General features: G+C 40.0%; 1 protein-coding gene across 2 annotated transcripts in view; it reads left to right on the top strand.

The window, feature by feature from the left end:
• WASL (WASP like actin nucleation promoting factor) overlaps positions 1 to 3,178 on the top strand; it is a 49,442-nt gene extending 46,264 nt beyond the window's left edge. Inside the window, exons 11-12 of one of the 2 annotated variants that reach the window (XM_032688416.1) lie at positions 380 to 471; positions 1,300 to 3,178. In XM_032688416.1, coding sequence (XP_032544307.1) covers positions 380 to 441 — 62 coding nt within the window. In that variant the 3' untranslated portion in view covers positions 442 to 471; positions 1,300 to 3,178. Of the gene's footprint in view, positions 1 to 379 lie in introns of both variants that reach the window. The other variant, XM_032688415.1, reaches the window with a different exon arrangement.
• Positions 3,179 to 13,669: the final 10,491 nt, after the last annotated feature.

Raw genomic sequence — 13,669 nt, forward strand, 5'->3', positions numbered from 1 at the left:
TACATTTCAGAAATTAATCTGTCCTTGAAGTTTAAAACGCAGTCTGAAACAAGCTGGCCACATTACTCTAAGAAAGAGTAATAAGTAGTAACTGTTAATCAAGAGTTTCTGATTCTTTTTCTCCTAGCACAAAACAAGATACATTTTTCCTACCTGGGGGAAGAAGTGAGAAGAGAAACAATTTAGATTTAACTTCCAGCTAGTAACTATCTAAACTGAATGTCATGTCTAGCAATCTTAAAATAGAGTATTACCAAATGTATTGTCATGACAACCTTGAACTGATTGTTCTGTTTTCAGAAAGTTGTGAGACAAGTCAGTAACACTTTTGTCATGTTAATTCTGTGCATTCAAGTGACTCACTTTTCTTGTCTTACAGATGAAGATGAGGATGAAGATGATGAAGAAGACTTTGAGGATGATGACGAATGGGATGATTGATCATATATTATTATATATATATTTTTTAAGGTGAATGATATACTAAACACTACTTTCTGTCTATGGATTCTGTAAAATTATCATGTAAATGTTCTACCAATTTGCTGTATATTTTTGTTGCCTTTTGCTTTTTTATTAATCTGTGCAATACCTCATTTAATCTGTAAAGGTTTGTCATAATCCTCGACAAAGCTACTCCCTGTTAATGTGTGCAAGTTTACACCTGGATGATCATGTACATGTGAATACTTTCCATTCCATCAATAAGGGAGTTTAAATGTAATATGTGAGACTGACAAAAACCTTAATGTAATTTAGTTATAATGCAAGAAGGAAAACACTATTTTCATACCCTACTTTTTCTGTATCTAAATTTTCTTATTAAAACCTAGTATAGCACTATGTTCTTTAAGTGATGCAGCTCTTAGTTTATTTAGCCCCTTCATTTCAAATGCAATGCTATATGAATGTTGAGGCTGGTTTATACTATTGCATGGTTTCAAACACATCACAACATTGCAGTTCAAATCTTAGCAGTATGCTTTACATAACACAAAAGCACTTCAGAAATGCACAGCTAGTTGTGAAAATTACCTTGCCCTAACTGTAGCAGTACTGACTGCTATTGAACAGCAGTAGTAATTAAATTCTTCAATTAGGGACCTCTATCTGAAGTTAAACAGGGTGGCTTTACGTTGTCATAGCAGTAAAGACAACTTTGAATGCAGAGAAGTTCCATCTTTTCTTTGGGTTTTTTTGGGGGAGGGTGGTTTTGGTTTTGGTTTGGGGGTTTTTTTTGTTTGTTTGGGGGGCTTGGGGTTTTTTGGTTGGTTTTTATTTTTTTTTCTTCCTTCCCAGCTCTTACTTTCAGAATGAAGACATCTAAATTACTGGGGGCTTTACTGGAGGCTGGCAATCGCTACAGTTTGATATATTTTTAAAATCAGTTTTTTATGGTTTTCAGACTGAAGGGCTGCATTTAAGGCTTGCTTCAATAGTGTTTAATTACTTCTTAAAATTTGTAGGACATTGGTGTGCTAATAAACACAAGTGGTATTACTTTGCAGTCTTTGCATTATGGTACACAACAGATGCTGAAGCACCAGTCCTACATTCTTTAGGTTGGAAAGTCATTAACTCAGAATTATACACTTCGAATAAGTACTGAATTTTATGGCAGTATTCTGTCTTCATATGTTGGCTTTAAGACCAAGGGTTGTGATGAAGATCAAGAACCTGATTCACAAGAATAGTATTTGAATAAGTGGACAGAAAATGGGATTTTCATTTCACAGCTTGCACATTTATATAATGTGTACTTTGTAGTGCAGTAAACATTGGCACATCTGCCTATTACGAAATACTAATCTATGCTACGTGGGTATTTAATATCTGCAGAGTTAATTACTGTACTTACTGTAATTTTCAGGTAGAAAATCTTTTTAAAAACCACGTTATCTGACACAGAATGTTTAGTTAAGTCAGTCATATTTGGAGCGTAGTTAATGCATAGTGTCCTGGGTCTTTGACTGTAGTCAGAGTGTCAAAGGAAATTTAAGTTATCAGAATTGTGTTGACTGAAACCCAGTGTTGACCTGATCTTGACAGGCTGGACCTGCATGATATGGCTTGGATTTCTAACCCAGTTATAACCTAGTCTTTAGCAAATTAATTTAGTCGTATGAGAAGAAAAGAAAGTTGCTGAAAAGTAGTGGGAGAGGTAAGGTTGTAGTTAAATTATTCAGAGGATGCTAACTTCCTTCAAAGAGTAATTTAAGCACATAACTTGAGGAAAAAAATTGCCAAGTGGTCTCACTTTCTTGCGGTAACTTTCTCATTGGCCTCTGCTGCTGGAAACACTTCTGCTAGCTTTGCTGTTGTAATGGCTTGAGCTTTGTATCAAGTGCAAGTGCAGCCTGGGATAGCTAATGGCAGTGGAGTTAACAACTTGTGTATAAGGAAAATATTTGTATGGCTTTCATATAACTTCTGGCACTGCTCCCTTATTTTTATTGCATATAGGGCATTTTAAAATGAAGCAAATGAGACCTAGAGGTTTTCCTAACATGCTACTTAACTAGATATGTTTAGCTGTTATGTTCCCAGAATTGGAATTTCTGTAATATAGTTAATAATTAAGCATCACAATTCATTAATCAAACTTCTATTCCAGGTTTTGGGAGCTCTGAAGTTACATTATTGAATAAAACTTTGTTTTGTAGATACTGGCCAAAGAAAGTTTTTGGGTTTTCTGCTTCTTCATACAAAAAGTACACTCACGATCTGTGGTGACCAGGTTAATATTTACTTTAAAGTAGTGTTTGTTCATGATAAATTTCAGGCATAAAGACTGCGATGGCAGTTAAGTTAGTCATGACTGCATGCTTCAGCACTCTGCCACTTGCACTCCAAGCAGAAGATAGCATTTCATGATACTGGTGCATTGTTGCTAAACATTGTAATGAAGGCCTCTTATATATTCTGGTTAAATGACTGTCCAGATAGCCTTAGCAATTAATGAACTAGCATGAGGCTTTTGTATCTCAACACTCTGTGTGCATAGACAATATCAGCTAGCCACTTGTACGTATGAAATCCGTAAGAATTTCTCAATCATTCAGTTTTCCATTTATCAAAATGAAATTTTTAGTATGTGAATTTTTGAAATGTACAGTGAATAGGATGTTGCACTGGTGGCAATTCATCATGGAGCATAATAAAATTAATTTGACCCAAATAGCGTAAAACTGTGTGGTTTTTAAGTGCTAATTGTGGCACTGGTTTTAAATAGATGTGCAGATTGATTACACACTTTAAAAGTAACTTTGGTCACCTGGCCAAGTTCGCAAAGCAGTTAATAGTTGCTGTCAAATCACAGTAGTTTCGTGTCTCTGGAAAGTTGGACTGTGCTATTGAGTAAACACAATGAGTAAGAATGTGACACCCGGTCCTCCTGGCAGATCTCGTGGCTGCTAAGCAGCTTCCTTGGAAACAGCTACTGCTCCGGGCAAGTGCAATAAACTACCAACATTTCAAGGTCAAACAAACATGGGTTCATTAATAAACATTCTAGAAAGAGTACCAAGTAGTTAACTCTTGTCAGTGAATGCTCTGACTTTCCAGGTTTTTACAGATGTAAATCTTTGTTTTGCACGTTGTAGAGTTTGAGCTCAGGATACTTCAGAAGTCTGCTTCTCTCCTCTAAAGCATCTGGAGAGTCCAGCATTTCAAACTGTTATCTGGTATACATTTTCTTTTGAAGTTTAGTGCTTATCTGATTTTTAGGCCTTAACTACAAGACAAAATTGTTACTTACAGGATGAGCTGAGGTGTATAATTATTTCCTCTCCACTTAGTAAGCAGAATGTTAAAAAATGCTTTTAAGAGGATGCTTTTCCTTTTTTTTTTTTTTTTTTTGTCATTTGGCAGTGGTTACTTTCCTAAGTAAGATGTATGTAAAGAGGAAAAAGGAGGAAAGATCCTTTTGGTTTTAAGACCATTTTTAAGACTGTTAGCTGCAATAGCCTTTATCTAATCATTAGAGGAATTCTTGGTCTAATTAAAGTTCCTGAAGCTTAAGTACAGTGATAAGCAGCTTTATTTATAGAAAAGTGAAAATGGTTTAGGGAAGCTTAGAAGATACTAACCTTTGTCTCTCAAAAGACCCATGTTATCCTGTAGCACTGCAGTAGGGACTCCTGTTGCTGTGTATTTGTTTACTGCCTGGAGTTTTCTTGTGAGTGAGAAGATGGAAAGGGTGGGATAGTATGAACTAGAATGTGAGCTTGGGGAGGTTTAATGCCCATGTTTTAACTGGCTTGTCAGTGACTCTAGCCTGACATTTCTCTTGATGATACTCAAAAAATTTGAGGATGTTTATACAGTTGTGAAGGAGTCTTTTTAGTTTTTTTTTAATTGCCAAACTGCTTTGATATGTCTGCTATTTTGCACTTGGAAAAAATAAAACATTAGAAGTTTGAAATTACAGATTTGAAAATAATTCAGATAAACGTTGAGAAGTAGAATCATTGTCCAAATATAATCAGTGGGATTTTTTTCTGACAAATTTTATTTCATGCTGAATTTTGCAGTATTTGCAGAAGTAACCTGCTAAAATGAGTTATCAGTTACTCAAATTTTTTCTCTAATATAGTTTTGGGTAATAACGGCAGACTTACCCATCTATAAGCAGCTTAATACACACCTGGAATTAGGAAGCTTGATATGTTACAATTATTGTGGGTTTTTTAATCTATTTGTATCGACAAATATATTTAAAGGCCTTTTTGCTTGTGCTCTGAAGGGTTTTTGGAGTCTCTCTGGAGTGAAATTCTTGAGCCATTACTTCATGTGTGTGTTTCTTCCTCCCTGAAGCTTAATCATCTTTTCTGAGTGTGGTTACTTGAGCAGTATGAATTTTAAATTTGTTGCTTGAGGACTAGATGAGGGAGTCCAAGGTTAGCTTAAAAAACAGCTTTCACCAGCATTGTATTTTTGCATGTACCACTTGGGGAACACAATGAAATCTCATGTTTAAAGCTTAAGAAATTTGATACTGCTTGTATCATATATCCGACACTAAGTATTTGCTTAAATGACATTGGCACGCACACAAAATTGGAAATTGGCTCTTCTGGATGTTGATGCCAAAAACCAGGCAACTGCTGGAGCAGCTGAGTTGGATTTATTAGTGTATGGGTCTTTCCCAGATGCTCAGGATATAAGGAACACAGACTGACAAACTTGAGAAGCTTGCATGTTTTCTTTTTTTTTTTTTTTTCTAGATAGTACTACAGGAATTTTATGGTTTGAATAGTCTTTTGGACCAAAACAGTGCTTATTTAATAATCGAGAGAAGAAATCCTCAGCATATAGTCCTTCAGCATTATGCCTGTTCAACTGTCAGCAGAGAATTTGGCTTATTTTTAAAATGAAACGGAAAAACCAGTCTAGACCCAGTTAACGTAAAACATGTTTTCTGTGGTTCGTCTCCTGAGGGTAATGTGTGTGAATGAGAAAGGCACGTGGCTAAAGCTGAAATCTGCTGGCTAGTAGTATTCTTTTTCAAGGACATCAGGAATTACAAGTTTTCAGATGTAGTAGCTTTCAGTACCTAATCTTTAGAGAATATGTTACTGAAACTCACCTACTGCCTCCAAGACCGGTAAGAAGAGCAGTGATTTTGGAGAGCAAGCACAGTGCTCAGGCCTGCAACTGGTAAAAGGAAAAGAGTATGAAATGATTCTGTAATGTTCTAAGGGTCCCTTTAGAGCTGTAACATCCTTTGTGTTTGCTTTACAGGACCTGGGATAATCTTCTGAATCATACTAAACTAGTATCCTGCCCAGATAACTGACTTTCTCACAGATACATTACCAAATCTTAGCCCTTACTAAACCATTCTGGTCTTCACTAACAATGTCCCAATTCTGGACAGCTCTCCAAACCTCATGATAGAAATACAATTAGCACAATTGCCTAACAAATAACCTTCAGCAGCTGACAGCACGCAGCTGTTGTGTAGCATATGAGACATTTCAAAAGGAACAGAAGTCATCCTGATGTGGATTCCCCTTTAAAGAAAAAAATGGTCTTGCCTGCATACTAAGCTGAAGAACACCTGGAGATACCAAATGACCAGCAGAGAAAACTGCTGGTTGCTCTCATGAGCAATGTGAGAGGTGGGCTGGTTGGTCAAATGGTAGCTGTGATCCTAGATGCATTCTTCAAGGAATCAACCCAGCATTGATCACTGCGGGCATAGGAAACAAAAAAAGACTGGAATCTTTCTTTGCTGCTTGGCACATTGCCTGGTTCATCATGGCTATGGACCTCAGGAAATCATGCACACCAGGGGCAGTGACCAGTCAGGCTGATCATCATCATCCCAACATTTTAAATACAGAATATGCGTATTCAGTCAAACTGCCTGTGCAGTCTGGAGAGGATACCTGGAATGAGTTTAGAGCAGCATTCCATGTACTTTTTGCTGTGGATGCTACCTTCTAACTGAGTTACCATCAGCTACACTGCCATGTTGGGAGTTGAGTGAGACCTGTGTATTCTGCCAAGTAGAAATTAATTGTCACACTCTGCTACCTGTAGACACAAGGTGTCTCTGTTTCTTGAAAGGCTGTAGTTGCAACCTCCTGATTGAAATCAAGTACTGTGGTAGTTGAAGTTGTTACTTGCATTCCCTGTGTTTTCACTGTCAGAATAGCCTTTCTCTTGGTCTGAAATCCTCCAGAAGTGTGATGCAATATGAAATCATTACAGATCTTCATGGTTCCTGATTTTGCAACAAAACTAGGTTATATATTTCCTTCTATCCTTCCTCAAGCCATTTTCAGCACTAAGCCTCTTACCTCTGGCCCATTCTTCAAATGTTCCGTCTTTGCCTTGACAGAACTAGTGCCTTCTAAAAGACAGTAAAAAATCAAGCTCTTCGAACGTTTACCATCTTGTCCATTCTTTGCCATAGAATGAATTCAGTTTGTTAGCAGGAGGAGAGAGCCCTGAATGAAGCTGCTGCTGTGTGTGACAGAAGCATCTTGTCTAACCTGAAGCAGATTATCTCTTGGTGCTCTTTTGGAGGTGACTCCAGGCCATCAGGGCAGATTGTCAGCAGGGGGTATCTCGGCAGTGTGTACAGAAACCAGTAGAGAACATTGTGTGGATCGTGTCCTGTGCAACAGGCCCCATGGGTCAGCGTTCAAGAGATTTAGCTGTGTTCTCTCTCAGGAACAGATGAAGTGTTACTGAGCAATCAGTGAGGAATGCAGCACAAAGTAGGATCCTACATTTGTCCAACTCAGTTGTTCTTCAGACCCCTAATTATCTCCATTGGCTGTAATGAGAGTGTAGACACTGAGCAGTTGCCATCTACACTTCAGACACTTAGATGCTGGTGTTTTAACTGAAACCAAATCTGTATTGCCTTGTGTCTCAGTTGCTCATTTTTGTAATGGTGGTAACAGCACATCAAAAGTAATGCATATAAATACATCTAATCCATGGTACTGCAGTCTAGACATGTGACACTTAAAAAACTTTTAAATGCCGTTTTCCTTGTTCAGATTTAGTTACCTTAGTTCTCAGAACAAAACCACTAGGGAAGGCTTCTTTATTTCTCCTAGGCCTGGTTTTTAGAATAATTTTTAAGCTCTCAAAAAAGAAAACACTTGAATCCTATCTGAAGAGCAGAGCTAATCTGAGCATTTAATTACCTGTGTAATTAAAATACTGGGTCATGCTCTAGTGTTGCCTTAAACTGATTTTGGATTTAATATCTCCTGTGTGATCAGAACTCTGGAAACCCAGACACAGCATTTAGTTCCCCATGGATTTAGCTTTAATAAACTAAAAATGTTTTAATACACTATGTGAAGGACGTGAGTTTTGGGACCTACTGAGTAGTTCCTAATCCCCTGGTTTACATGCCAGGTTTGCAGCACAGCTTCTCATGACAGTGCCCATCAGGAGCACTGCGCTGTGTTTGATGTTGTCAGAAGCTTAACTGATCCTGAACAGGGAGTCCTGTCCGGAGCCCCAGTGCTGGTCACTGCAGCAGTGTTGGGACGAGGGGCAGCAGCCACGTGTGGGCAGTGCTATCGAATGGCCTGTTTGAGGTACCGGCTGCCTCCCTGGCTGCCCAGTGGCAGTCACACAGTCCTCCCTGAACATATAAAGAACATTTGTTTCACGGGTGTAAGTCATTATAAAATTGCTGAAATTGCTGCTTCTCTGATGCCCTGTAGGTCTGCAAGGCTGAAGGCACAGCAGCGCTGCTGCCACACTTTCAGAAAGTTCAGGGGCCTTGGAAGGTTTTGAATACAGGAGGCATTCTGTTTATGGCTTGGATTTACTGCAGCTCTTGTGTGCTGGCTCCTGCTGGTTTCATCTTACTGCCTCATCTGTCTCTATCATCTCAGTTTGAAAGGGGCCATCCTGTTTTCATCAGAGTGCACCTTAGAGCTCTGGCTTTGTTAGAGGAAAGGCAGCCAATATCTTTGAAGCGTGTGATAATATTTTTGCTGCTAGATGACAGTCACAGTCTATATTCCCCAGCTTCTTGGATCATCATGGGACATTAGGATAACTTGTGATTGGATGTGGCTGAAATCAGATTGATTTACTTTAAAACTCTAATAAATTTCTTTTTTTACTATTTGAACTTGATAAATACTCCAGCAACAGGCCAAAAATGTGTCAGCTGTTTCATCTGAATGATGCAATCCATGCTTACCTAAAAAACTGTTGGACTCGCCATATATTTTAAGATCCGACTAAGATTTTATTAATATTTCTGCATAATTTTCATTGAACAGCTGCACTGTCAGCTTAGAGACAGAGAGGTCTTCCAAGAAACACAAGGGCAAGTGTAGCACTTTAAATCTGAGCTCCTGTTTTATTGCTATGAAGACAGTTGGGTGCTTATTTAGCAGCATATATTTTGTTGCATTAAAGGAAAAAAGAAAGAAAACCTTTGTGGTTTGTGTTGCTAATTTGATTGAAACTGGCAAAATGTTTCTGCCCCACGCAACTTCTTAAGGTCTTACTGAGCAGAAGCTCATAGATGTACTAACCCAAATTTTTTTCACTCAAATATTGGCTGTTCTCTGCATGTATGTCCATGCTGTTGGGATGTTCTGAAAACATGGGATGGGAGCTCTGCAGCAGCAAGTGCAGAAGTATAAGGGGTACTTCACTAGCAATAGTCTCAGTCCTAGAGAAGAGTATGTACTTAATCGGTGTGATACTTCATCGACAGGAACAGAGTTATTAGTTTGTAGAGAGTGAGTCCCTGTATGATTAGTTTTCATAATGATCACTGAGCAGCTCTCATGTACCACAGCTTCCTGCTGGGGACATGGGCCATGAGGTCGTCTCTGCATTTTATCGCTGTTTACTCAGAAGCGTATTCTAGTTCAGAGAAGCACGTAGCTGATATACAAAATATAAGGTTACACTGCAGATGGGAACATCAGAAACAATCTGCACAGTATGTACAATTAAAGCCCCCTTCTCTCTCTGGAGCACATGAGGGTTTGGCAGAATTCATAGAGCAGAAACAAAGATGGAATTACAGAGTTCAGAAGGGATGTGTTAGGCTCTCTGATGCAGTGCCCCATGACACAGAAAGATATCAGTTTGTACAAGGTTATATCAAGAGATCTACAGATTCATTTTACAGTTTTGGTGATTCTTGCAAACTGGCAAACTGGCACCATAGTGCAGGTCCTGCTCAAAAGCAGCCATATAGGTACTGTAAAGGAAATTGTGCCTGCACTGGTTAGCTCAGCATTTGCATTTTGAAGAATTATAGTATATCTGGTGCAAGAGACAGGAGATCAGAGCAGAACTACAGCTTCAACAGCATTTCCAGACTAAATACCTGATTTCACTTAAAAGCTAACTCCTGATCTGCCTTCAGGTCATTCCCAGCTGCTTTTAAAGTATGATATTCTGTGTCATAAATAACTACTTAAGGCCACCGCTTGCTTTTAAATGCCAGCAATAGCCCTGGAGACCTCCAGTGACATCAGGGCAGCAGGCAGCATCTTTTGCTGACAAAGACTGGAACAAGGTGGATACATTTGAATCTTTCTTTTCACAGATCATTGCAGCTCTCCCAGCTCCAGGAACAGAACTGAATGGCCCTACAGAGGTTTTCCATCCCATGGCTTGTTAAAGAACTGAATAGTTTCACTATTTGCCCCAGAAGTAATGAACTCTCCAGACTTCTTAATGAAAAGCAAATGAGTCTGCCCAAGAGATGCATTAACCTTGAAATTCAAAGAAGAAAGTAGCCTATAAAGAAAACTATAGTCAAATTGAAAATCTATTGAGACCACCGCTCCATTTGGAGGGGGGTTAAGTATTTATCAGCTTGGAAAGAGGCTGATTTGGAAAGCAGGTATTTAAATGTCCATTGAAATATGACAGAGTGAAGTTCGGGTCTTTGCTTTGAGCCATCTCAGGCATGTGAGTCCCACCACAACAGTAGCACTGGAGACACAGAAATTCCACCCTGGAAGTGAGTAATTGACCCATCTCTGATGAAAGAACCTGTGCACCCATCACCCCACTGCCACTTTATCCCAGCTGGCACTGCTACTGTCAACATAACTGTGAGATAGTATCAGAAAACCAACAGGCAATCTTGCAGACCCCCAAATGCGGTAAGGATCCTACGCTCTCTGTTACTCACCACTGTGTCTCCTCTGGTGGGGAATATAGCTGGGGAGCTGCAGAGCAGCACACTGCGGGGGGGATAGTTGACTGCTTCAGAATTAATGATGGGATTGGTGGGATCACAGCCAGTAATATTGACATGGTGCGCAGTCATCCAGAGATAAGGCCACTCTGACGTAGCCAAATGATGAGGATCCAGTATGAATGGTCCTCTTCATCCAGCATGGTTGATAGAAAAAGTAATGGCCTTACTTTTCACATGAGAAGTTGACAGAGCACCAAATAAGAGGAGTTTTCTATAATTAATTTTTATGCTCTACAGAGATAGGAAGCTGACAAAACTTGCTCAGTGCCCTTGAGGTAACAGGATGTCTCATAGCATGGAGCTGGCAGAGCAGGATTAGAGCTCAGGACTGTCTGACACCCAGCTGTGAGCTTAGTTCTCCATGTGACCTGTGGGATTCTTTGCAGTGGGAATTTGAGAGTGGGAGCCAGTGGCACAGTGGAGTTCTGCAGGCTGCTCAGCTGTGCTGGGCTATCAATATCAACATCTGTGGTTCTGTTGTCACAAAGATCTTAGGGTACCAATCCAGAATAATTTAAGCTAAGCTAAAGCCATGCTGCCTGATGCTGTCCTCCCTCTGTTCCCGGCCAGAGGTTCCCACCATCTCCTTTGTACCAGCAACACAGCTCTGAAACCTGCAGTAAGAGGTCTAGAGAAGCAAACCAGAACAATCTTCCCTTTTTTTGGTTGGTTTTCTTTTTCTTTTCTTTTTTTTGGGTGCTACCTCCCTGAACTGACTGAATGCAGATGTGGTATGAGAGAGGAGGCAGGCAAGGCACAGACAGGCAGACATGAAGGGGCAACTGGGACCACAGCAGTGCTCATCCAGAGCTGCAAATTTGTCCTGTAGCTGCACCTAAAATCCAGCTATTGGGATCTTTGGAGTGATGAGTTCTAAAACTGTTTTTGGTCACTTTAAACTATAGCAGAGACTGAAAAGTTTAGCTCATGACTGGCTAGACAGAAGATAATCCTTGCATGGGATGACATAAGTCTTGTAACAAGGGCTAGTGGCACACCCAAACCCATGCTAAAGTGGGATGAAAGACAGGAATATCTGCCCTGCCTGAGTGCTTCCTGTGCAGTCATACACTTTCTGGGCTGGTGCTGGTGCGTGTGTCACCTCTTGCAGTGCAGGCAGAGTTTGCCTGTACCTGCCCACCCTACACAGCTGAGACTGACCTGCCACGCTCAGGGCATGCTTGGTGCATGGGAAAACAAAGAGCTGGAATTTGGCAGAAGTGTTCAAGAGCACATGAAACCTGAGCACTGTTGCCTTCCAACTTGTTTGTGAAACACAGCAACACATGCATGTGTCACAGATTTAGAGAGCAGTAAGCTGAGACTGAGCAACAGGGGTGACCCCTCTCTGTGTACACATAAACACTTCCTTCAGGTGCCTGCAAAATTTACTGCTTTAACTGTAGCTGATTGACAGCCTTCAAGAACATTCATGACTATGTTAATTAAAAAATACAGCTATAGCTTCAAATGTTTCTCAGAAAAAAAACCTGGAAAGAAAAGCCGAGGAAATACATATTCCTTTAGGGGTGGATTGACCTAATGCTCTCAGCAGAAAGGCATGACAGGGTACAGAAGGAATTGATTTCTTATCTATGGAATTTAAACTTCAAGTATCTCCCACACAAGAAAAATAGTGTCATGCATAGAGGCTATACTTGGTTAGTCTGGTGAAATGTCTCCTAGGCCAGTCCTGGGAATCAGACCCAATTCATCCTCCACAGGGTGCATAAGCATTTCTGACTGTCCTTTCAGTTCTTCATATGCTTGTTTCTTAGGTGACAAAATGACAGAAATGGCATGTCTCCCTTTCAATGACATTTTTTCACGGCAGAGTCAGCCTTGGGATTCCCATCCTCATGGCTTGCCTTATCTGCCTTTACAAAATTTCCTGCACTGGATCCAGGGCTGTGCTTCTCTTACCGCTCAGAAGTACACTGACAATCATCATATTCACTAATATTCATCCAGTCAAAACATTCCTGTTAGCAAAAATAAAAATAAAAATAAAAAAAAAATAAAAATAAAATAATAATGCATCCAATAGTCCTTGATGTTTGAGGATCTTGGAGCACATTTGAGTCTATGTGTACACAGTCTTGCACTACTGTGAAATGGATCAGTACTGATCTCTACAAGGCAAAGTGGAGGCATAAGAAATTAAGCAATACACCGCAGAGTGCATAAATAGCAGCAGCACAGCCCAGGACATAACCCTTAGTCTTGGCTTTGAGATACATGTTTGGGCTCTTACCAGACACCCAATGAGAATTTTTACCATGACTATATTTAAAGGAAAGAAAAACATCTTTCCTTGTGTTATAGTTCTGTAGCAAATAATTCAATAATTCAAGGCTTTATAAAATTCATATTCATTTGAACCTCAAAACAGTCAAAGATTAGAGATAGAAATAAATACACCTGGCAGACAGGCAACAGCCCTGCTTTCAACAATTTTTTTAATATCTCCATTTTTCTTTTGGACTGATCCAACCTTTTCACACAGAACAGTTACATCTGGGTCTGATAGTGCACCAGCTACCCCACAGCCAGCGTGTGACAATTGCTCTATTTTTCCACTATCTACACAGAAAGAAAGCAAAGTCCCTGCTTACTGCTGTGCATGAGCTGCAGTTTGCTCCTTCACCTTCCAGTGTCAGCACAAAGTTGCATCCACCCAGCAGACCCAAAACTGTGACGGACCTTCAACCCATCCTGGTCTCACAGGACAGCCCCGGCAAGGCAGGGAGCAGTGTAGACCTGGGGGAAACAGTCAGTGCATGCTGGGAGGTCCCCACTGTAGCTAACCTGCACCAGTCACCCACTTGCTTTGGGTGGTTCCAGATCCTGTGTAGTTATCACATCTAAGAACATTAATTTAATAATGGCAGAGCTTCTGTGTTACTGGTTTCAGAATTCTGCTGCAGAAAGCACCACACCATACATCAC

The sequence above is a fragment of the Chiroxiphia lanceolata genome, chromosome 5, assembly GCF_009829145.1.
Source record: "Chiroxiphia lanceolata isolate bChiLan1 chromosome 5, bChiLan1.pri, whole genome shotgun sequence".
Taxonomy (NCBI): Eukaryota; Metazoa; Chordata; class Aves; order Passeriformes; family Pipridae; genus Chiroxiphia; species Chiroxiphia lanceolata.